Raw genomic sequence first — 23,299 nt, 5'->3', positions numbered from 1 at the left:
AACGACTATTCTAAGTTCATGCAATTATTGTTATCTTTATTTAAAACAACCTTATCATCACATCTTTGAGGTTTCAATATTGTAACAAAATATTTTAAACACGACTAAAAATTACACTGCAACTGTTATGTGAAGAAAATACTTAATAATAGTTGCATTGTTTTATATTTTTGTGTTTTATACAATTTTGATCCCTCTCAGATGAAGAATTATATAGATATGACATGCGCGTTCACCCGTAAGGGACAGATAGAGAGTACTATAGACTATACCTATATATAAGTAAAAGGATTGGGGTTACCAGTTATTTGTTTTGTCCCGAAAATGAATAATTACGATATAATTTAATATATACCAATTTATATATTCCCAATTATATTGTAATTAATAAATGTAATAAATATAAAAAACAATGCGTAATTTTTGTTTATGTGACTAAGATTAGGTAAACAGATTTTTTAGTAATATTTAGTCAGGTCATAAATTCTGTCACATGTTTAATATAAAATAATTGAAACAAGTTTATTCATTATGTGACCATTTATATACCAAAATGAACTTAACAAAACATAGATTCTTATGACACTAAAGTTTATTCAAAATGACCTCCGTGATTTTGAATACAGGCCTTCAATCTGCGCGGCCAGTTGTCTATCGCAGCACGAACGAGGTCCATGTCAATATCGGCGGCTGCCTTAATCTAGGATGTCTTGAGTGACTCCAAAAAAAGAATTTTCCGATATTTTTTTCCCGCGTACCGCTTCAACAAAGCGCGGCATCTCTTCAGTCTTAGGTCCATTAGACCAGCATTCCAACGATGTCCTGTTTTTCTTCGATATGCACGAAGCGCTAAGTCTTCTTAAAAAGCTACAAAAAACATACCAATATTAAAGTCATATAATTTTAAATTATTCTGTATATCATTACAGTGAACACTATATGTAAAACTACTTAATATTTAACTATTTTGATTGTAATTTCTAAGAAATTAGTACTTTCTAAGAAAGTAACCGATTTTGATAAAATTTACATGGGACAAATTAAAAAATACACTCTTTAAAATCAACGGGATAAGAAAGTATCAATAAAAAACACAGCATATACCAGAATTAAAAACTACTCATTTTGAAATCTGTTGAAAATAGTATAAAAAATGTGAATTGTTTCATTTATATACATTACAAATACTATACTTTATTTCCCCTAAATTCAGGGTAATTTTTACAACAAGATGGTGGTATTATTTTTACGGGTAATAACCAACCAATTTGAAAAGAAGTTTAATATGGCCGCTTGTTTCCCAGATCTACAGTATATTATTTGACACAAATGACATCTGCGTTTGGGCGCATAATGTTCGAAAAATACGATTTTATTTTAGCTGATTTTACACGTATTTTAACATATTAGTTATTACAAAGACTGTAAAGAACAACTATTTTGTATTTTCTTCCTTATTTTGTATGAATACATTTGAATAGGTGCGTAGTTACAGTACTTACGAGTGAAAGGTTATGTTTTCCTCTTTTCGCTCACTACGGCTTTTACATCCAACAATACAGCAGTATACCATGTTTTATAAACTTTACCTAACTAAAACTGAAATATCAAAATATTTTTACACACTTACAGCGACTAAGTACTCACAATTTTCGAAAAATAACACGAATGTCAAACTTTGTTAGGGACAACCTAGGTTGTTTGTAGGGGACAACCTTTGTTCCAAACAAACCCCAAAGCCTGGTACGCAGAAAGGGACAGAAGATAGTTATCCCTGTCTTTGTCACGTCACAGGAATTGGGTATAACTGTATCTCTCTCACTCACGGTATTATTATTACCGTGTCATAGACTTGTGATCCCTATTCGCCCTTATTTGTATGAGTTTTCAAAAGGAGAAAAATATAATTGTTTATTTTATTTTTATTAATGCATCAAAATTTCAAGCATCATTTTTGGATAAAATGTGGAACGAATTGTTAACAATAAAAGGAAAGGAAATAAAAATATATATATTTTGAGTTCTTTCGTTTACTTGCATGGCAACATGTTTAAAATCATAGCAACAATTTAATTTGGAAGGAAATTGACAAGTATGAAGTAGTTAGGTACATACTCTTTGACAATTGTGAAAAGTCAGCTGAATAGTGCTTTGTTATTTATTTATCCTGGAAAATTAGTTTTAAGAGATTTGCGTTAAATGTTCCATTATTTGATATTAACCAAAATTATTTTACTTCTTAAAATCCACGGGATGTAGTGATCTGTATTGTGCTTGTTATATTTAAGTATTTAAAATTATAAAATGATGTTTGGAAGACCGAGATGTAGAGAATGGACCCCACTAGCTACTCAACAACTTCGTTTAAGGAGCCTAATCCAGGTATATTTTAACAAAGTATAAATATAAGAAAAAAAAGTACCAACATTCAATTCCCAGACTCACTTATTGTCTCACGAGTCGTAGGTAGTTTATCAACAAACGCCTACACTTTATAATAGATGGGTGTAATGTCAGTAGATATCAAATATTTTCGTTTATGCTACTTATCCCAGAGAAACATCCATTATTACCAAGCATCTCAGGAATTCATCTTACTCTAAATCTATTAGTGTTTCTTATTAATTGTTATTAATTTGTATTAGATATGAATATAATTTACTTTACTTCTGGCCTAGTATTGACAAATTGAACTAGAAAAACTAATTTTAAAGTGTGAGATGTTTGATTTGTATTCATTGTTAAATCTTTATCAATAGTTATATCTGGGTCTGAATAAGAAGTATTCTGTAGCAATTGAACTGTCCAATGAAGAGAGTTATATCTCCGAGTTGTAACTCTTTTCTCTCTTAAAAGCTTAGGCATACAAAAATAAAATTGCCTTCTTTCTATGGAAAGTTGGCACAGTATGTCTCTTCCATACATCTTTATTAGTTGTCATATGTATTTATTTGATATATCCCATTTAAACTATGATCTACCTCTACCTCATCTGCCTCGGCTAATAATATCCAATCTCATTACTTTTTATTTATGTAACAATGCAAACCAACGCTAACTACAAAATATTAGCCTTACTTTAACTATATTTTCATTATTTGTGTATGAAACAGATTGTTGGCTACAATATACGTCCTCCGGAGTGGTGTACACATCAATGCAGCTACTATCTGACTCTCCATCACACAACTATGTCCGCTCCTTTCTACACTAGTGAGAGGATATCATCCCCTCATCCTAAATGGAAAGAAATTGATCCAGGTAATATTTATATGTTTACATATACTTCTAAAATTTTGATTACTAATGCTAAAGGTGATTAGGTATGAAATAGCCCGAATTATTTAAATTCACCATAAAACATGCTAGTATCTTTAGTTTTATTGAGGTTAATTAGTAGGCTATGTTTATTTCCAGATTTTGTTCTTCATTCTTTCAAATTTAATTGAAATCTGGTTAGATGTTCTGAAGACCTAATAAGCATTTATCCATCCAAACTTTAGCATTATTAATATTACTTGCTGTCGCTTGCGACTCTGTCCGTGCGGAATTAAGAAAAAATGTAATAAGTAGCCTATGTGTTCTTCCACACTATCATCTACATCTATGCCAAATTTCATTGAGATCCATTGAGTCGTTCTGGAGATACCTTCGAACAAACATCCATCCATCCAAACATTCGCATTTATAAAATTAGTAAGATAAAGATTACATTTGTAAATAAAACTTTATTTACCATACTAATGGCACACAAAAGAGAGACAATGTAAGGATTCAGAGAATTATATTGAGAGAGTTCTTTTGACTATTCCAAAAGCTTTTGCTTGGTTAAAAACCTTTGCCTTAAAAAGTTTTATATATGTTGTCAACATTGTTGCTATCTTTTTCCATTTATTGACCTTACAAAAATCTTAACATACACCTTTGCATTCACCAATATGATAATATTGCTATTTTTAGAAGATAAAATTGTATTTTTATATCTCACGAACCAGTTAAATGAGATTATTATTCGGTAGATGACCAGTTTTAAAGTTATATCAATTAATTGAAGAAATAATGCAAATTGTTTTGCTACCAATATTTAGGTGAACTTGTTCTTAATACCGTTTTAATTAGGAAATATTGCGTAACATATGGAATAAACCTTCTAAGGTTCTTTACTTCAGTGCTTATTTTTGAAAAGTAATAAGCACAATGCTTAGTAAAGGCCTTCCATTCAGCATTACAAACCTAGTAGGAACTTTGATTTTTTATACTTGTTAATATGTACAGTCAGCTGCATAAATGTATATAAATATATTTATGCAGCTGACTGTACATGCCAGTTTTTTTTTTATAGTTTTTGTGTTTTTTCCCTCCTTTCAGCATGTTTTATTGTTTACTTAATTTTTTTTAAATGAAGTTTAAATGAGTTTGTTATTATTAAAGATTATTATTATTATTACTTATTTTGTAGATTGTAGAAGTTTAGAAAAATAATAAAAATAATTTTATAAGTATGTCTGCACACCTTTATTTTTTGCAATACTTCGTAATTTTAAATATTAGATAATAACGTTTAATTTAATACATGCAACATCAAATGAGAAGAGAAATCTTTTATGCCATTATATATACGTAGTTACTTTCCAAAGGTCTTTGTTTATCTTTTAATATACGTCATTATCATCATTTGACCGAATCGTTTATTACATCATTCAGTTTTGAACGCAACTTTATATTGTTATCGCTCATGAATCATTCAGTTAACAGTACCCTACACTTCGACCCCCAGACGACAGACAGACTTTAATTTGACATAATATGCTTCAATGTGCGTGTATAGTGTGCAAAAAAGTTTATTGTGGAATTTTTTAACATCACTACCTGCCGCATTCTGTGTCGTTTATTAAGTTACACTTAGAGTCCATTAGTGACCATTAAATAATTCTGAGTGCGACAGATTTGACAGCATATTTCGACGCTGTTTCTAGATTAAACAAATACAATACAGGTCCAAAAAAAAGTATGTTGTCAGTTTGATAGAAAAATCGCTTTTGAAGAATACCTGAGGTTACTGTACGCGACTATATTGTTCAACTGAACCGTAGTTTAAACCAGCTTTTGCCAACGACTAAATATGTCTATCATGCGACATACCTATGTTACTCAGTGATAATGTAGCTTTCGAATGGCAAAGAAATTTTTGAAATTGCATAATTAGTTTATTCCTAACTAGCTTTTTCCCGCGACTCCGTCCGCGCAGAATAAAAAAAAAAAAGAAAACAGGGTAAAAATTATCCTATGTCCTATTCCTGGTTCTAAGCTACCTGCCCACCAATTTTCAGTCAAATCGATTCAGCCGTTCTTGAGTTATAAATGGTGTAACTAACACAACTTTCTTTTATATATATAGAGATATAGAAATATAGGAATCTTTACTAGTCTTATGTGTCTTATCTTAACTTACTTCTAACTTAGAAAAGTAATATTTTCATTACGACACATTCCTATTTTATTTTACAGAAATAACTCAACGTATGTCTTCTAGTAACGTTGTTATCCGGATATGGTGCCACATTCTCTTGCCGAGTAATAGCGAAGAAAAATCAGACAATCTTCAAGACACGGTCATTCAAACGTGGGGAGTATATTTTACAGGTCTCAGATATATCGGAGCCAATCTAGCTTTAAATTTCACATCAGATTGCTTCAAAAGTAACACCCTAGTATTTCAAATGCAAGGTGGTTACTTCTGTTCGTATAAAAGTCTCAAATTGGATGTAATACCTCCAGAGAACGAAGTAGAACACGGTTCACTGTCATCAGACTCATCAGGCAAAACTAATCTATATAAAAATGTAATTGAACCCAAATTTATACAGAATCATAGATTAATTAAAGAATCTAGATCTATTTCACCTAGTAGACACACTAAAGTTAGTGATAAAGAGTACTCAAAAAGTCATAGCCCCGTTGATAGAGGTTTTAAGCAGAATTTTCCAACAATAAAAACATCCGCCAGCCTAAACACATCCATAAATCATCTAGATTGTTCTAAAAGTAGAGAGAACAGTAGTGAAAGGAAACGTAACGAACAAATACAAATATACGAGCATTCGCCCGAACATTTAGAAGTAAAAGTCAGTGATACGAACTGTGATACTATTAAAAATACTTCCCAAGAGGACTTGAGTAACAGCAGAATTGATTTAAGTGAAACTGCTGAGAGTTACGATTTAAGAAACGAATCGGATGGTGAACCTAAATCTAGATATTTGGCTTTAAATTTCCTCAAATCAGAAATACGACCGAGCTACAATGCCAGTAAATTACAAAAGCTCCATCTTTTACAATACTCGATAAAGAAAAGGCAAGAGGCTGTTCAAGAAATTAAGGAGAGAATATACAAAAAGTCTGCTTTAACAGATGAGAATTGGGTCCAAACGAACGATCAATATGAGCTAAGACAAAGAAAGAGTAGATCACAGAGGAATTTATTTTCCGCTGATGAGAATATTTTCGATAGAGAGAGATCATCTTCTCATAGCGACTTGAGCATCAAAAACGGAAAGATTAAAGAAGAAAGACCGGTTTCTAATGGACCAAGACTCGCCTTAAAACTGAATGACCTTTTGTCTTTTAAGGTTCGTATTTCAATTCAATTATTTGTTTTTAATTCAACCGCAACTAAGCTAAGTTGAACCCCATTTTATATGATTGATCAAACTAATCTTAGGCCAAGTAACCGTTGGTTTAAATTGACATATTTTGTTTTTATTTTTGCACTGATTAAGATTAAACAAACACTAAATGTTAAGGTAAGCTTACCACAATTTATTAGTGAAAACGGTAACCAAATCTGTTTATCCGTTCCTGAGATTAGCGTGCACAAAGTCATAGACAATGTGACAGACCAAAAATAAATAAAACCGTTGTTTTAACTTCTATAGCTTTGATTAATGTCTACTATAATAGTATTTTTTGTACACTCAAACCTGGATAAGCGAGAGGTCAAGAGACCGCGGTATTTTTCTCGCTGATGGAGGTTCCACTCTTAACCGAGTTTCTCGCTTATGGAGATCGCTCGTCGAGATCAGACAATGACCGTTTATTATCTGTTATATTTTTTTATATTATGATTTATGAAATGTTATTAATTAAAAATAATATAATTTTCACAGTCAAAACCTTCTCCCTTCCAAAGAGCAGAACATGTGAGACTAACGAAGCAGTTAGAAATTCTTCGCTTCAAGCGAATAATCCTATCCGACGAGCGAGACAGCAAACTCGCGAATATAAGAAGACTGAAAGAGAAGCATAGCAAGTTGTTTGAGGAGAATCAAGATATCGGTAAGTTTACTCTTAACATCACTGTAAAAAGATATTTTTATTTTTTCGAATTATAGAAGAATTATAAAGAAATAAGAGAAATGGTTTTATATTCTCGTACATGTAATTTAGGACACTTGATTATTTAACAATTTAAATAGTCTCTAAATGTTTACTTGGGAAAAATTAAAAACATATAATACTTTTCCTCTTATCTTTAACTCGTAACTTTGTAAGCGTGGAACTAAAAAAGTAGCCTATAACGTTCCCTCATACATCAGCTACCTTCCAGTAAAATTCCCGTCAAAATCGATCCAGCGGTTTCGGGGATTACCCGTAACAAACATAGATTTGTTTAAAGACACAAAAAAAAATAGTTTTCAGTTATAAGCAAAAACAACTTCAAAATGCTGATTTTTTATATTACGTACAGACATTACAATTTTATGAATTGTCTAGATAGGTTTACCTAGTCCGATAAGCCGAAGTACCCAATCGTTCCGTAACCATTACAGGTTCGGAATTAATGGAGAACTATCACACACTATCGCGACGTAACGAGGTACTGAAGGAGACGCGTCAATCTTGTGCGGCATTACGAGAGCTGGCCGCACGCAGTCATGCTGCATTGGCCAGTAGACGATGCGATCTGCTCACTCAGTTGCATCAGATATTTTATATTGAACAGGTGAGTTATTAACCTTACATCTTATTAGTATGTCCCCCCTCCCACTATCCTCACTCTATCTACGTAGAGTGAACCACATTTCCACTCACATATCCTAATTTAAAATTATCTCTACCTTATTTTTTTAATCGTGGGGAATACGCAATGGGCCTTACGCATACTACCCTTGCGGCGACAAGGGTGGTTATGTCAGACTTACACCGACTAAAACCCCACTGTGACCTTTTGCCTGACCTTTGCTTTGACCTGGTGTTAGTTAACTATTATATCAATCTAAAACAAACTTATTCTTTTATCTTCAACGTTTAAACTGGGTTTCCAATTTCGAAGCTTTTGTTTCTTATTTTTAAAAAGATTGACAATATGAATTTATTATTATAATACCTCACATACTCTTTGAAGGATCATAAACTACAATATGTTTTACTACTAGTGGCATGACAGTTGAATTTCACAGTTACGTCCTTAAGTATGGTGGACACAAGCCAAACTAAATAATATCTCACTAACGTCAATACGTCCATATGATCCATGTACTGTAGGTTTTTTTATGGCATTTTATGTGTAAGTAGGATTAATATATTTTGTGGCAGTAGCAACCGCGATAGCAGCGCCTCTCACCGGCCTAGACATTCTCGTTTGAGACTAGACTTGTACACTACAGTTGTAATTTATTTTAACCCTTCAAGACTTAGTTTTATTTGTAGTCATAATACTCCCAACAGAACGAAACATGGCACATAATTGGCGTACAATTGCCGATCTGTGATGATGAGAGTCCGCGCAGTAACGCGCTCAGTGACGCAGTAGCTGCTGGCTACGTCGCGCAGTTGACTACTCTAGCAGCTGCTGTGCTCGGTCAGCCGCTGCGCTACAAGATCATACTGCTGGGATCCGCTAGTAAGATACTGGACATCATGCCAGATCTACCAGATCCTAAGTGAGTGTTTTCTTTATCAGCTACTACCCAAGTGGGTACTACTTACGAGGGTAATGTTTTTCGTAACTTATGTTTTATTGTAAGAGGGTATTTATGTTAGTTACATTGTGACCTCTTGTACTCTAAACGACTGAACGGATTTGGGCAAAAGAGGTGGCATTCGATTCGTCTTCTATCTCTGAATGTCATAGGGATACATTCAGTTGGGTATTTTAGATTTTTATTTAAGAAATAATGTTTTTTTACTTGGTTAGCAGTAATGGTGGATAAAAAGTACGAAATTAAGTAAACAAAACGTCAAAACTAACGCATGACGGCCATTACGCTATTTCACTTTTTCAATTATGTTGTTAATATTGTAAGAACAACAATATATTACCATTTTCAGTATACCGTTGTTCGCTAGAGGTGGTGACGTCACACTATTCCGTTACGGCATGTTCTTACTGAACAAATGCATAGCTCAGTTGCTGTGGGGCAGAGGGTTGTCAGTCACAGACATGAGACCGACGCTCAGCAATCTGCAACGATTGCTGATTACACCGAGTAATCTGTGAGTAATGCAGACTGAACTGACAGATTAACTGACTTACTTTAAAGTCTAACTGATTAACTTTACCTACTAATTGACTAACCGTACATCATGACGGACAATCCTACCAACTAACTGACTTTACGTGCTGACTAACTGACTAATTTTACCGTCTGTGTTACTAACTGTAGCGATCTTCTTTAAGATGATGATGATTAATAAAGCATTTTATATTACAGTTCGGATACATCCAAACTATTTGGTACATATCGGTGGTTAGCGGACAGTGAATGTCCAAGAACGCAATCATTACGGAGTCTGGTTGCCTCAGAAAGAGGGAAATATCGACCGTTCAATCGTTTCAAGGTCAATTGCCTGGATTTTGTTGAAAAGCCATAATACTGATTTCTCTCCTTCTTTCAGCTGTATATAATTTATAATAAATTTCCAGGAGACTGTGGATGTTCAATCTCACTCTATGAACATACGAAGACATAAACATTCTCGTAGTGTTGGCAGTTGTCAAGATGATCAGGTATACTATAGAAGATATGTAAAAATTATCACTTAAATTAACAATGTCTACTTTAAGTGTCACTATAAACGATTTTGATTGCAGTGATTCTTGTTTTAATACATATTTTGGTCTCTGTCATGTCAAAGACAATGAAAGAGGCAGTAGAATTCTAAGGATAGTGTCAACCTACAGTTAAATAGGATTTTTTTGAAACAAAATCATTTTTTTTCTTTTTGATAAATGCAGTATAATTCGGATTGAAAGACGTTTATTTGATCTAAAAATTATCTGGTCTAAATTCTTTTTTGTACGTCATATTTTTTATTTCTTTTTAGTTTTGGTCGGCTAATGATAGAAATCGCCACCAAAGGAATCGTTCAGTAACTTATTGAAATTATTTATGTATGTACATATTTAAATATATTTATTATGTTTGGCTACATTTTTATTGTGTTGGTCCTCTTGTGATGTTTTCTTCGCTTCGTTCTACCACTTATCATTTTGTGTGGGTTGTTTGGAAAGAAATTAAATCTCAAAATAGTTACATTAACCTTCTAGGTAGTTATAGCCTCTATTTTGGGTTAGATTTAATAGACTTGAGTTTTTTTTTATAGTACTTTTGGGTCATATCTCAAGATGTAGATATTTTCACTTAGAAGTATGTTAATAGTTAATTTCTTATTAATATAAAATATGGGAATAAATATTAGATTCCACCAAATCATTTTGGGGTAACATAACCAGTAAAGGACATGTTAAATTTGCTATTAATTCTATAAGTTGTTTGAATGTAGTTTTAAGTTTTCTTCTTATTATCACAAAATTATTAGACTTAATCTTAACTAAGTTATCACAAGACTTTATTCTTTTTCAGGATTTATCTATTTTAGCGTCAACAACTTCAATAATGGGCAGCGATTCCAATATTTATAATATGAAATTAAATCAAACAGATCCTCAAACCAGTCAAAATTGTCTCAAATCTCATAATTCAGATTCAGAAATTTCTAGAATGTCAACAGAAGAACGCGTAGTTCAATCTAATTCTAGTAACGTTGTTTTCACTTTAGGAGACACATCAATTGATATAGAAAGTGAGAAATTAGTTAAAATATCAATAAACAATGATGACGAATGGAATAACTCCGTCGATGAGAATGTCAAAAGGATATGTACAGAAATAAAAGATTTCTGTTCAAACAGAACTGAAAATATAGGTACAGAGATAGATAGAACTGACGCAAATAGAGTGGACGAAGATTTAAATAGAGAGGCAATAGCTAAATGTATTGAAAGAAAAGCTAAAGATATAGAAGATGATATAGCTATCTCTTGTGATACATGTGAGAACAACAGAGACGGAACATGTGATATGGCTTGTGCTAATAATATTAGAGAGGTTATAGTTATACCTAGTGCTGAGGCAATACTAGACACAGGTCAAAATGAGACAAGCAATGATAAATATAATGATTGTGACGTACAATAATTATAAATAATACAAACAGTAAACTATGATTAGCAAGAAATGACAATGATTTCTTTTAGCACTTTTATATTGTTTAATTTACTGAACTAACGTATTCAGTCACATTAAACAAATGTGAAATTTTCCAGCTTAAATAAACAACAGATTTCGAAATTTCTTTCGAAATTATCGATTTTCTTTTTATCATCTTCATGTGGATTAAAGATTTTTGTAGTTATATTAGAATTTAATTTACTAAATTTGATAATAAATTGAATGAGAGAATAATAAAGTAAACAATTAGACTGATGTGACTCCCATACATTATACAATGATTTTAGTAAAAAAATAATATTATTTTTTCAAATTTTAAAAAAGTCTTGAAGATTTTTTCTACACGTGTAACTATAATTGCAAATTTAGGGGCATCCTAAAATTAACTTGTCTTCAGTAATATCATCTAATCTAAAATTTCAACAAAATTTCGTTAAAATGGATATGTAAGTTTTCTATACCTTGAAATATTCAACATGGAAACCTCCAATCGCACAATTATTGCCTTCTAAATTTTATTAGAATTTTTTATTGAAGTTTGATTACAAGCTTCCCCACGTTTAACCTGGTATTAATGTAGATGGATCCTATATATAATACAAATTATTTATTTATACGTAAAAATCCTTTAAATTCACCCACATCTACGAATAGCCCTGTTTATCAACCCTTTGGATTATAACTTTAATTTAAAATTAAGGAGTAAAAGCAATACCTAATCGTGACAACAATGTATATACATTTAGGATTATTGTATATTGTATTTATATGAATAATATAATAATACAAAGTCTAAAAGAACTACTTAATACTTCGTGTTGGTTCGTCGTCGGGTAAGTTTTAAGCCCAAATGGCAAATTAAAAAAATATATATATTTATTTCGTTTAATTTCTATTAAATTATGCTACAGCTGTGATGTTTCTATAAATAATGTTAAATACTGTATTATTTCCTTTAACACATTACCTTATGTAGTTTAATTATTAAAATAGTATTTTTTGTTCACATATAATATGTTTGTTTTAATATTTATGTGATTACAGACTATACACTCAATAAAACTTAATTTAATCATCTCGAATACCCAATTTCGTAAAATCAATTGATATAAAAAATTAATCTATACTATAAGAAGGTCTGTTGTACGAAAATATCGAAGGACCAATAATTTAAAAAACTTCTTGATATTGCTTTTTAAAGAAATGTTACTGAAATTGCTCGCAGTAAGAGTTTAAGATAAGAAATGGCAGACTACACATGAGCAAAACGATTATAATAAACAATGAAGCACCGTGAAATGTTTATTAAAGACAACGACGTTTTTAATAACAACAAAAAAATTGTTAATCAATTTTATACAATAGAGTAAAACATATGTTGAAGATAAGGAATCCATAAAATAGAGTATTAGAAATCAAAATTTTTCAAGAAGTGAACACGGATTATTATGAAGTAAAAAAATAAATAAACTGGCAAACATTGTCTTGTTATAATTTGATATACTAAATACATGTTTCTTAAAGAGATGAATTTATAAGTTTCGATGTCTCTATGATTTTCTTATTTCTATGGTAATAATAGACTTTCACTTCAATTCTTGAATTCGTTTATAAAAATGTGAATTTATTAGAAATATACTCGTATTTCGTTTTGGGGTGAAGAAGTTGAGGAAAACTGTTAAAACACATTAAATTATTAAAAAATATTATGATTTTCATTTCATCCCATTCTATCTTTACAGATTTTTTCAGGAGTAAATTTAACTCGTAGATATCGGAAATGCTTTTCAAATTCACCTGCATTGTTAACAGAAATGATTATTGTGAGAAAACAAAAAAATATGCTGTCGCGGACTTTTATTTAGCAAATTTAAAGAGCTACAATTCTTCGATACATCATTTTTATGTAGGTCCTATAGTTTAGCCTACGTAAGCGCCGAAAGCAAAAATGTCCCTAATTTTTGCAATGCGTTTTGAAGCTAAATTCAAAATCTTCTAGTCTTCTAGTTATTTAAAAAAATCAAAAAAATAGGACCCATCTGCAAGTACTACCTTTCGATTAAAATAATTTTTATCAAAATCGGACTACCAGGGGCGGAGCTTCGCGGTAACACACATAAAAAAGTACAGTCGAATTGATAACCTCCTTCTTTTTGAAGTCGGCTAAAAAGCCAACAGAAGCAAGACCTATTATTTAGGGCCATATTTAATATATTTATAATCTTTGCAGTTTTGTCAAATATACATATTGCTTCATTCTTTATATGAAATCATTTTATTAAGAAAACTAATATTTTTTTATAACAGAACGGGAAAAATAAGCAGCGGGAACGGGAACACCGATATATTCAAAGATGCTCACTGACATTTGACTAAATATTTATTACCAAAAAAATTGGAAGAAATTGTCACGTGAACGCATGAGAGCGCGTATAAGATATGTTATAATATTTGTATACTATTAAGTGGGGACATAGAACCTTTTTTGTTTCCTAGGCGAAGTTTTATAGCTGGCACGCAAGAAGGGTATGCATAAAAAACAAAATGTTAACCATTTTGTTTTATAATTAGTTTAACAGTTGTCATCTTGTAATTAGCAAAACGTTAATGTAAAAAACCGTACTTTAGATAGTTAAGTAATACTTTTTTTAATTAGTAAATGTGTCAGTGTGTTATATTTATAGAAAAGCTGAGTTTTAATACAAAACGCGTAATTTAAATAAATAAAATTACCGTCTAACATTCTCGGGTAAATTAAAATATAACCTAGAAGACACAAAATGTAATAGAGTAAGAAATTATTTTAATTATTCTCCTAAACAGTAATTTAATTTCCACCGTAAATTAGAATTTCTTTCATCCTAAACGAAGGCGTAGAAGCAGCCGGGTTGTGTTATTTATTTCTTTGGCAAAATATAAAACCGACGACCAACATCAGCAGAGCTCCGGCAGGGCGTGTAACCATCTATTTATTTTTGTAAAACTTCGAAGTCAATGTAACGGGAGAGATCAAGATTTGATGGTTAGTAATCTCGCCCAGAGAATGTATAAATAGAAGAAGTCAGTTCGTACGCTCGTGTTCTAAATACAAGTGTCCGGCGCCCGCGTCGCCCGGACATATTCGAGAATCGATTTTTGATGTAGATTTATCGATAATCTGGGAAGGCCACAATCGTGTTTGAGGTTAGAGGACCACTTGTGTGTTTTGTGTGTGAAAATGTGTGAACTGTGCAAACAACGGTAGATCGAATACGGATTGTTCTGTATTGGATTGGTAAGCTATTCTTTTTACAGTATTTCGTAGATGGACAGAACGGTTAAGAAATTAGTAAAATGTTGGGTAAACGTAATTTATTCATATATTTTGAGATGTGGTACAATATTTATCGGTAATAGTATATTCTAGAATTCAATTAAGGATGCGTTAGTGTCATTTTTAATATATTTGATCAATTTTTCTAAGCCATTCTAAGAATATTAATTCAACTATAATTAAGAATCCGTTCACCATGACATAGTCCTATTATACTCGTATCTATAACAAATCTTAAACTCAAAATGTCCGCATTGCTTGAAAGTATTTCACAGTTACGTAATGTCTATTATTTTAATAAATGTGCCATACTAACTTTGGGTCAAAAATTTTACGAATATATTCCACGAGTTTAAATTTTTAGATGTACGTAAAAATAACTTATTTTTTTTACTATTTTGACATTTTTCAATATTATATTCTTTGTAACCAGTTTTATCCTAAATTATAAAAACAATTCTGACACATTTTTTTGTTTAATTTATCAACTTGCGAATAAAAGAAACAAAAGTATTAATTAAAATTATTCGCTAATTCTATTAAAAAGTGTTGCCACGTGTGACTGTTGGTTAGCAGTTTATTTTTAATCCAGCTTCAGGTCAGTCGCATTAAAAATACCGCCAATTTAAAAGTTCGCACCAGACATAAACACTTAAATAACTCAAGATAAATATTTGAATGCTTACGCTTTTTAATCCGTGATCGAAGAGTAAAGAATGCGTTGTGTCATTTAAGTGTACTATTGGTAGGCCCCGTCGTAAAACGGTATAAACTTTTTTTTACTTTTTCATTAATCAACAACATTTACAATTTTATGCTTAAATATATTACTGCCATTAAACATGAAATGTTTATCTTGGCGCTGCACAGTTCTCTTTAGGTATACATAACAAATCGATGGCTCCTACGAATAAGGGCCAGTGTGCAAATTAACAACTTTTCAGGAGATTCCCTCAAAGTTTCAATAAATATATGAAAATAGGCCGTAAAAGGCCTTTTACTTCAGCAAAAATTAAGATTTACATCTGTAAATATGTATTTTGTTTAGTGCATGTTGTTAAATACACAACAAGGTATCTTTTAATACAAAAAAGGAAAAATCATCAATTTGTTATTTTGGACTTTATATATAGGACCCATCGAAATATAGATTATAACTTTTAGAGTACCTTTTACACAACATTATGTCTTATCATAGAACTAACTAAAGAAAAGTAATTACGTAGTTCCGAGGGAACTTAAATATTGATGTTGACCAAAAGTAAAATAAATAAATAAAATAACATTTAATCCTTTGCACCATTACAACGTACTTAAAAACTAACATATTACAAAATAATTATAAATACATAAAACAGAATTAAATCACAATTACATTAGAATAAAGAATTATTTATAATTAACATTGCAATGATGACCGGGTAGGGTCCTCCCTCAGCTTTTTATGCTGGGTGCTTCTCTCTGGACCACTCGGCGCTGATCTTCCGCGAAAACCCTCACGACTATCCGCACGCCAGTTGCAGCGATGGTAGAGATGTTCCTGTTTTTCTGTGTGATATTAGGGTAGATTGATGTTGGTATTCTAATACAATGTTAGGGTACGAACACACTTATAAGCGGTGTGCCAGTGGAAACTAACCGGTTAATATAAATAAGCATGTATATATTAACGGGTGTAACATTACGAATATATCTTTACTTGATTATTTTTTTCTTAATTTTATTGGGACGTTGGTAAATAACAACCAAAATAAGAAAATTATAAAAAAAAAACTAAAAAAAACGTCATTAGAATGTATTTACAATTTTTATAAGGCGTTCTTTAAATTATATAAGTTTGTATTGTGTTTATCTCCTTAGGCCTTGAAGGGCCAGGTAATTTATTTACCAGATGTGATCTTGTAACGTACAGAAGTCAGTACGTAATATAAATAACTCCACTTCGAGACAGTAATCAGTGTGCTTGGAATACACCCATACCAAGGTAAATCCAGGACTTTCAAATCAGATCTTTTGCTTCGTAGCTCTATAATAAACGTGTAATATTAGAAAAGTTAATCCAAATTGAAGTTAATGTCCAGATGTACATATCTTAGTTTAATTTGAACATAAATTCCGAGATACGCAGCAAGCAAATTGCTGAAATTACGACAGAAATTTCGAGAGTGTGAATATTGGCAACATCAAATGACAAAAATTTATAAATCTAGTTAAACAACATTTTCAGTAGCATAACATAGGGTCAGTTAATTTCAACAATAGAATAATAATGTTGTCTAGAAAATGTGGCGATAATTACGGATTATTTAATGGTTTCTGATTATATCGTGAAAAAAATATAAGGTAATAAAACTGATATGATTCGTTGTTATTACATCGTTAATTTGATTATTACATTATTACCATTAAATAAATAAATAAATAAATTATTTTCCCGAAATTGACGCGTATTCTCTTACAATGGCAACCCTATAAAATTTTCCCTAAAGCCTAATGGTTTGCAGTTTTCAGTAGCCTGCGGCATTTGGTCGCAGTGGACGTAAGATGGATTATTCAACGTGGATTTTTCTAGAAAACAAAGTGTAATAAAACTTCATACCCTACGGTGTTTTTGTGTTGATATGTGTGAATTTCTGTTAAAGTGTGTGTGTGTAAGGCAATGTCTTTTAACGTCCGCATGAAAAACCGTGAAGGTTTGTTTTTATTACGTTTTCCTGGTTTTAATGAAGGAAGTCCGGTAATATTATTCGAGTGATTGAGGAGGATTAGGTTTTTTTTATGTATTTTAGGTATCTATTTTGTATTATAGTATGTTCTAATTCGTTATTATTTTTTAATAAACAAAACACAAAAGAGTTATTGTGTTTATGAAAAACTGCCTGCCTTTCGACTGTCCCGCAATATACAGTGACATTCCCCTTTTGTAATAAACATTCCATTTGAAACTGGGTTAACGTTTTTAATTTAGGAACGCTTTTTTAAATTTTAGCACGTTATAACAACAGTAATTTATACATTCATATTTAATTTCCAATTGATTATAGCATATAATAATAACAGGTATAATGATATTATTTTACAGTAAATAGAAATAAATCTAAATGTAATATACAGCTTTATTCTCAACACTCGAAAAAATGAATGACATTTTTAATCTTTTAAGTCAACTGAAATAACCAAAGTAAAATGTTAACATGTACAGTAGTACATGTTAATAAAATTGTAATGCCTGTACGTAATTGAATAAAAAAAATCCTACACACGATGTTGCTAACGAAAAATCATCTTTTTTAATTTCGCGTGTATACCCGCAAATACGCGTTTGTTCCGTTAAATCTCCTAAACGGTTGGACCGATTTTGACGAGAATTTGATATTAGTAGGTTCCTTCCTATTCCTTCCTTTATAGGCTATTTTCTGAAGAAGTAAATACCTACGATAAGCGACTTTACCTTTGTTACGAAATTTTAGTTGAAAAAAAATTATGATAAAGGTATGTAAATATCTTTTTATTTTATTAATTGCTATTCTAAATGCTAAACAAAGTAAGGCGATTATGACTTCCACTTTACAATATTGAACACGCGATCATTCAATTTAAAGGCATTTTAAAAACGATTTAATAACTATATTTATATGCTGAAAATATTATGAATTAATTTGAATATAACATTATCTAATTTCGACAAATAGGCGATCACAAGTATAAATAAATTTTACCACTGTCGCCGCGAAGGTACTTCAACATTTTATCTCCGTTTTTTTTAAATAAAAAAATTGGCAATATGTTTTCATACAGATGTTATAGCAATAGAAACAAACATTTTATCGATGCAAGTAATACGATACATGCTACAAATAGCAATGCAATACATGGAAACCTAACAAAAATAATCCTTAGGGTATGCTTCACAATGTTCAAGTAAGTTCTAACAGTGGTAGACGACAGCAACATCTGTTGCACGAATTGGCCGGCTCACATGGTACTATACAACAACCACAGAAGTCAGGCCTGAAGTGGAAGCCATTCCGCATTTCGTCTGATGAGTGTGGTGCCGGAGGCCTAATTTTAGTCCTCTTTCCCTTACCTCACTTTTCTTATTAGGAAAGAATGGGAAGGGGAAGTGGATTTAACGGAGGAGGGAATGCATAGAAAGGGGAAAAATACTCTTTCTGTCCGTCTCCTCGTCCGTAGAGTCTCTAATCGTAGAGGTAGGCAACGCATTTGAAATTGCAGATGTTTTTGAGCAACAATCGCTTCGGTACTGCGGCGAATTCAGGTGCCCGCTCGCTTGTTTTCCACCTTATGTTGTCGTGTTGAGGCTACTTGGGACTTATTTGTTAAATAAAGTCGTCGTTTCACAATGTCCAAATAAGCTGTGAAACACAAACGATTTTTTATACGGCAATATTATACACTAGAGCATTTTCTCAAGCATTTCTATGTAATGTAACGTTTTAACGAATGATATGATTAAGGTAAAAGCATAGTTTCCAAAGCACGTCTGGTTCGTGAAAGGGTGATACACAACAACATATTATAGAGCGGCTCGTTGTTTTCTTACAAGTAAATGCTCTAGTCTATTCCCACCGTTATGTGTCAGTTAATTAAAAAAATACATTTGTTAGTTATCCAGCACTTTATATGTTCGGAATTTTATTCGCAAAGCAATGTTTTTTTACACATGTACAAAAAATGGTTTAGTTTTATCGCTTAGTCGACTTGCAACTGATTTCGCGTCTCAAATACTGCAAAATCGATTTTAGTGTTGTCCGTGACCGTTCTTATGTAATCCAGATTAAGCCGATTTTCATATTTATATTATACTAGCTGTTGCCCGCGACTCCGACCACGCGAAATTTATAAATAAACTAGTATTAAGCCTATGTGTTCTTCCAGACTATGTTCTACATCTATACAATATTTCAGCAAGATCTGTTAAGCCGTTCTGGTGATACCTTTAAAAATCCATCCATCTTAACATTCGCATTTATAATATTAGTAAGATTTATAAGGGTAGGAAGTGGATGAGAACTTGAATTTGGCCTCAAATGCAGTATAAGAATGGAAAATATAGACTAAGGCACTTCTTAAGTAATCTTAAAGCCACTCTAAGTTCAATATTTAAAGGTTTATATTAAAATTGCTAAACACAAGCCTTTCGTATCTGTCAGTTATATCCTTTGTTAACGTTTAACGTAGCGGTAGACCTTCTACGATATTGTCTACGGGACATCGTAGGCACAAAGCGGTTCGTAGCGCATAATCCTCGTCGAAGCTACGAGCAACCTATTTAACTTGCCTTTTGTCGTCTCGAAAATCTGACATTTTAATATTCAATGATTTAAGATTATTATTTTTTTCTTGATACCACAGAATAATAATGCGTCTTTGACAACGGTAAAGGCAACGCGCAATTGCAGATGTCTATGGGCAGTGGTCGCTTTGCTATTTGGGGACCGATTGCTCGTTTGCCACCTTATGATATAAAAAATGGACGATAGACGTAATTACATTTACTTATTTAACCGATAACATTCCGGGGAAAATGAACCTAATGACAAGTCATTATCAAAAATGATTCAAGCCATTACATAGTAAAGGGTCTTTCAATAAGGACGGGTCGATGTTAAAATTGAATAAAACAAGATGTGTGTGAGATATCAACGATGTTTATTTTTATTTGAAAGGTCCATTTATGCCATTATGGATGGAATATGACATCGTTCAAATGTCCGCCGCGGCTTCTTATGGTGGCACGAATCTGGTCCATTTACATTAAGAAATTAACATGTAGAAATGTATACTGTAAATAAACACAAATACAATGATTTGTTTCGCTGCATTTGTTTCTATATCTCGCCGTCTAGCTATGAAAATATATTTACATACATTTATAGTCTGTCTAAATATATCTTGTTCTATGTGACGTTATTAAATAAACGTATTGCCGATGATTGATTAATGTATCGCATGAGAATAACCCATATTGATTGATAACTGGCACAATATGTGCTCTGCCGGATGAATCTAGCTATATCTATACAATTAATAAAATTGGAGTGTCTGTACGTAATACAGAAAAAATACATCTTTGGCAATTATAATGTACTAGGTGTCGCCTGCGACTCTGTCAGCGCGGAATTAAAAATAAACATAATAAGTAGACTATGTTTTCTTGTTCATTGAGATCCGTTGAGCCGTTCAGGAGATAAACTCAAACATCCATCCATCCATCCAAACATTTGCATTTATAATATTAGTAAGATTAATCAATAACTTTTGTGTAAAAATTTGTTTGATAGACAAATTATTATGCCTGTTTTACTTCTTACTAATATTATAAATGCAAAAGTAAAGATTGTTGGATGGATGGTTTGTTAGACGGTATCTCCAGAATGGCTGCAAGGTTAAAACTTGGTTTAAATATAGAACACTCTCTGGAAGAACACATTAGGCTACTCAATAGGTTTTACTATAATTCCATGCGGACGAAGTCACGTGCAAAAGCTAGTTTGTAATATTTGCGTTAAAATATTGTAAAGTTTATATCAACATCGTGAATTTCGATTTCGTAAAAAAAGTCTGGAGATCTATTACGTCGCTCTTTATCTATTTATGTCATCGAATTACATCAAAGGGAAAAGTATTGTGAAAATGTTTCCCTTTTACTTTGATTAAAGTTGCGGGAAAACGGATTTTATTTTAATAACTGTTGCTCGGAACTTTCACCGCATAATAATTATTTCATTTTTACCCGAGTTACTTAGCAGGATAATGTTTTACTCGCATATATAAGTTTTTATGTATTTTAGATTTGTATATGTATTGATTTTATTGCAACCGTAAGATTGCAATCATTTCATATTTACGTAAGTGTCGTAGCACATTCAGTGGGTGTTTTTGTTTTTTTTTTCTAGTTAATAAATTCATACTGAATTTTACCTTTAAAATTAGAGTTAGACATTGTCTACTTAAGCACGTTTTTTAACCCTTTGACCACCGGTGATTGCTATTATTAACGTCGACGTAGTTATAATTATAAAAGAGTAAAGTTTACCCTGAAATACTAATTCAGATTTATCCAAACTAAACGTTAATTTTGCGAAATACAGAACTATTTTCACGATGAATGTAGGTCGAGTATGTACTGACAGCAGTTCGCAATCATTATGTATTTATGTATTTGAGTTTTGATAATATAAAAAATATAGTATTTTTTTAAATAACCTCAAAGGTCGTATAATAACATACTGTTGTCTTTTATTATCTTTAAAGAAATAATGCTAGCAATATTACTCCGGTAAATTCGTAAAAAGCTAAAAATTAGTAGGTATGTTCAAAAAACCTTTATATGTTAATAATGAAAAGTCCCAAGGGTTCAAGGAGATGAGTACAAAGGTTTCAGAAACGCTAAAAACGCAATTTTAGAATCTTTGAACTTTTTTCCAAATGCGGGATCTATGGGAACTTTTCAGGGCTAAAATATAAATTAGGGTGTTCGGAACAATTCTACTAATTTTCAGATCTGTTTAAATTATTGTATTTTTACACTTTAATTTCATTTAATTTTACTTCACTATATCTTCCTCTGCATGTTATTAATTATAAAAACTTTATTCTTTAAAAATATTCTTTATAATGAAATTGCAAAGAAGCACGTAGCTTGAAATGAAGAATTCAAGTAAGTTGCCAAGTTAATTAAGCCCATGTTGCAATAAATTATGTCAAAGTTTTAACTCCATTTATGTAGCTTTTACCTTGCGGATTATAAATATCGTCCATCTACCTTTAAAGCAGTCTTACTGCTTAGATAGAAACTTTTACGTTATACTAGTAGTCAACCGCGACTCCAGCCGCGTGTAACAAACTTAATTAGTAAAAAAATTACTAAAAAACAAACTTGATTGGCTTACCAGAATGGCTCAACGGATCTCAATGAAATTTGGTGTAGATGTTGAACACAGTCTAGAAAAACACATAGGCTATCTATGATCTCGGAAATGTATACGGTTCCCGTGGGATACGTTTTTTGATAACTCAGCAACAGTACAACATATCTTATTGAAATTGATTATATAGAACATAGTCTCAAATAACACATAGTACTAATTTTCATCCTGTTTTTTATATGCTCAAAAGCAAAATCTAGTGTAAATTAAGTTACAGATTGTAGAGTTTGTTAGTAGGTACTTAAATCGAACGATAACATATAAGAACTGTATGCATTGTCAACAATACAAAGTTGCCAGAACGAAACTAGCTTTTACGACGGTTATATCTCTGAATTAAGTTATCTCACATGAAGTTGAGTTGAAGCAATATAAAGTCTGGTACAACTTAATCCTAGACAAGTAGACGCCTGAATAAGTGAAACGTTTTCATAGCTTATACTTGTACATGTTGATAACTAAGTCAACGAACTGTCTCTCATATTCTGTATCGCTCGGGGTGGGTATTTCACGTTGGGCCG

At 31.7% G+C, this 23,299-nt stretch overlaps 2 protein-coding genes across 16 annotated transcripts in view; both read left to right on the top strand.

Moving 5' to 3' along the window:
* The first annotated feature begins 2,129 nt into the window (after positions 1 to 2,129).
* Positions 2,130 to 11,613, top strand: LOC106707972 (UV radiation resistance-associated gene protein). 2 transcript variants are annotated; one of them, XM_045684714.1, is made up of 11 exons: positions 2,130 to 2,382; positions 3,114 to 3,261; positions 5,509 to 6,629; positions 7,167 to 7,335; positions 7,830 to 8,002; positions 8,728 to 8,942; positions 9,331 to 9,495; positions 9,714 to 9,840; positions 9,926 to 10,009; positions 10,327 to 10,393; positions 10,866 to 10,931. In XM_045684714.1, the coding sequence occupies exons 1-10, from the start codon at positions 2,305 to 2,307 to the stop codon at positions 10,381 to 10,383; spliced, it is 2,337 nt and encodes a 778-aa protein (XP_045540670.1). In that variant the 5' UTR covers positions 2,130 to 2,304; the 3' UTR covers positions 10,384 to 10,393; positions 10,866 to 10,931. The 2 variants fall into 2 exon arrangements, with proteins under 2 accessions (XP_045540670.1, XP_045540669.1); XM_045684713.1 differs by lacking the exon at positions 10,327 to 10,393 and having other exon boundaries at positions 10,866 to 11,613.
* A 2,977-nt stretch (positions 11,614 to 14,590) lies between these two features.
* Positions 14,591 to 23,299, top strand: part of LOC106707973 (ryanodine receptor) — a 90,859-nt gene continuing 82,150 nt past the window's right edge. For 10 of the 14 annotated variants that reach the window (XM_045684804.1, XM_045684802.1, XM_045684800.1 and 7 more), the window contains exon 1: positions 14,592 to 14,787. The gene's annotated coding sequence lies outside the window, so the exon portion shown is untranslated. Of the gene's footprint in view, positions 14,788 to 23,299 lie in introns of all 14 variants that reach the window. The other 4 variants (XM_045684805.1, XM_045684803.1, XM_045684795.1 and 1 more) reach the window with 1 other exon arrangement.

Source organism: Papilio machaon, chromosome 27, assembly GCF_912999745.1.
Source record: "Papilio machaon chromosome 27, ilPapMach1.1, whole genome shotgun sequence".
NCBI classification, from domain to species: domain Eukaryota; kingdom Metazoa; phylum Arthropoda; class Insecta; order Lepidoptera; family Papilionidae; genus Papilio; species Papilio machaon.
The sequence above is the reverse complement of the archived record's forward strand: the minus strand, read 5'-3'. Positions and strand labels throughout refer to the sequence as shown.

What these genes read in the sequence shown, in the direction of transcription:
- LOC106707972 (XM_045684713.1), top strand. Translation starts at nt 2,305, where the DNA reads ATGATGTTTGGAAGACCGAGATGTAGAGAATGGACCCCACTAGCTACT. An exon ending in GACCGTTCAATCGTTTCAAG is followed by an intron (nt 9,841 to 9,925) that starts GTCAATTGCCTG and finishes ATAAATTTCCAG; the next exon opens with GAGACTGTGGATGTTCAATC. An exon ending in GCAGTTGTCAAGATGATCAG is followed by an intron (nt 10,010 to 10,865) that starts GTATACTATAGA and finishes ATTCTTTTTCAG; the next exon opens with GATTTATCTATTTTAGCGTC.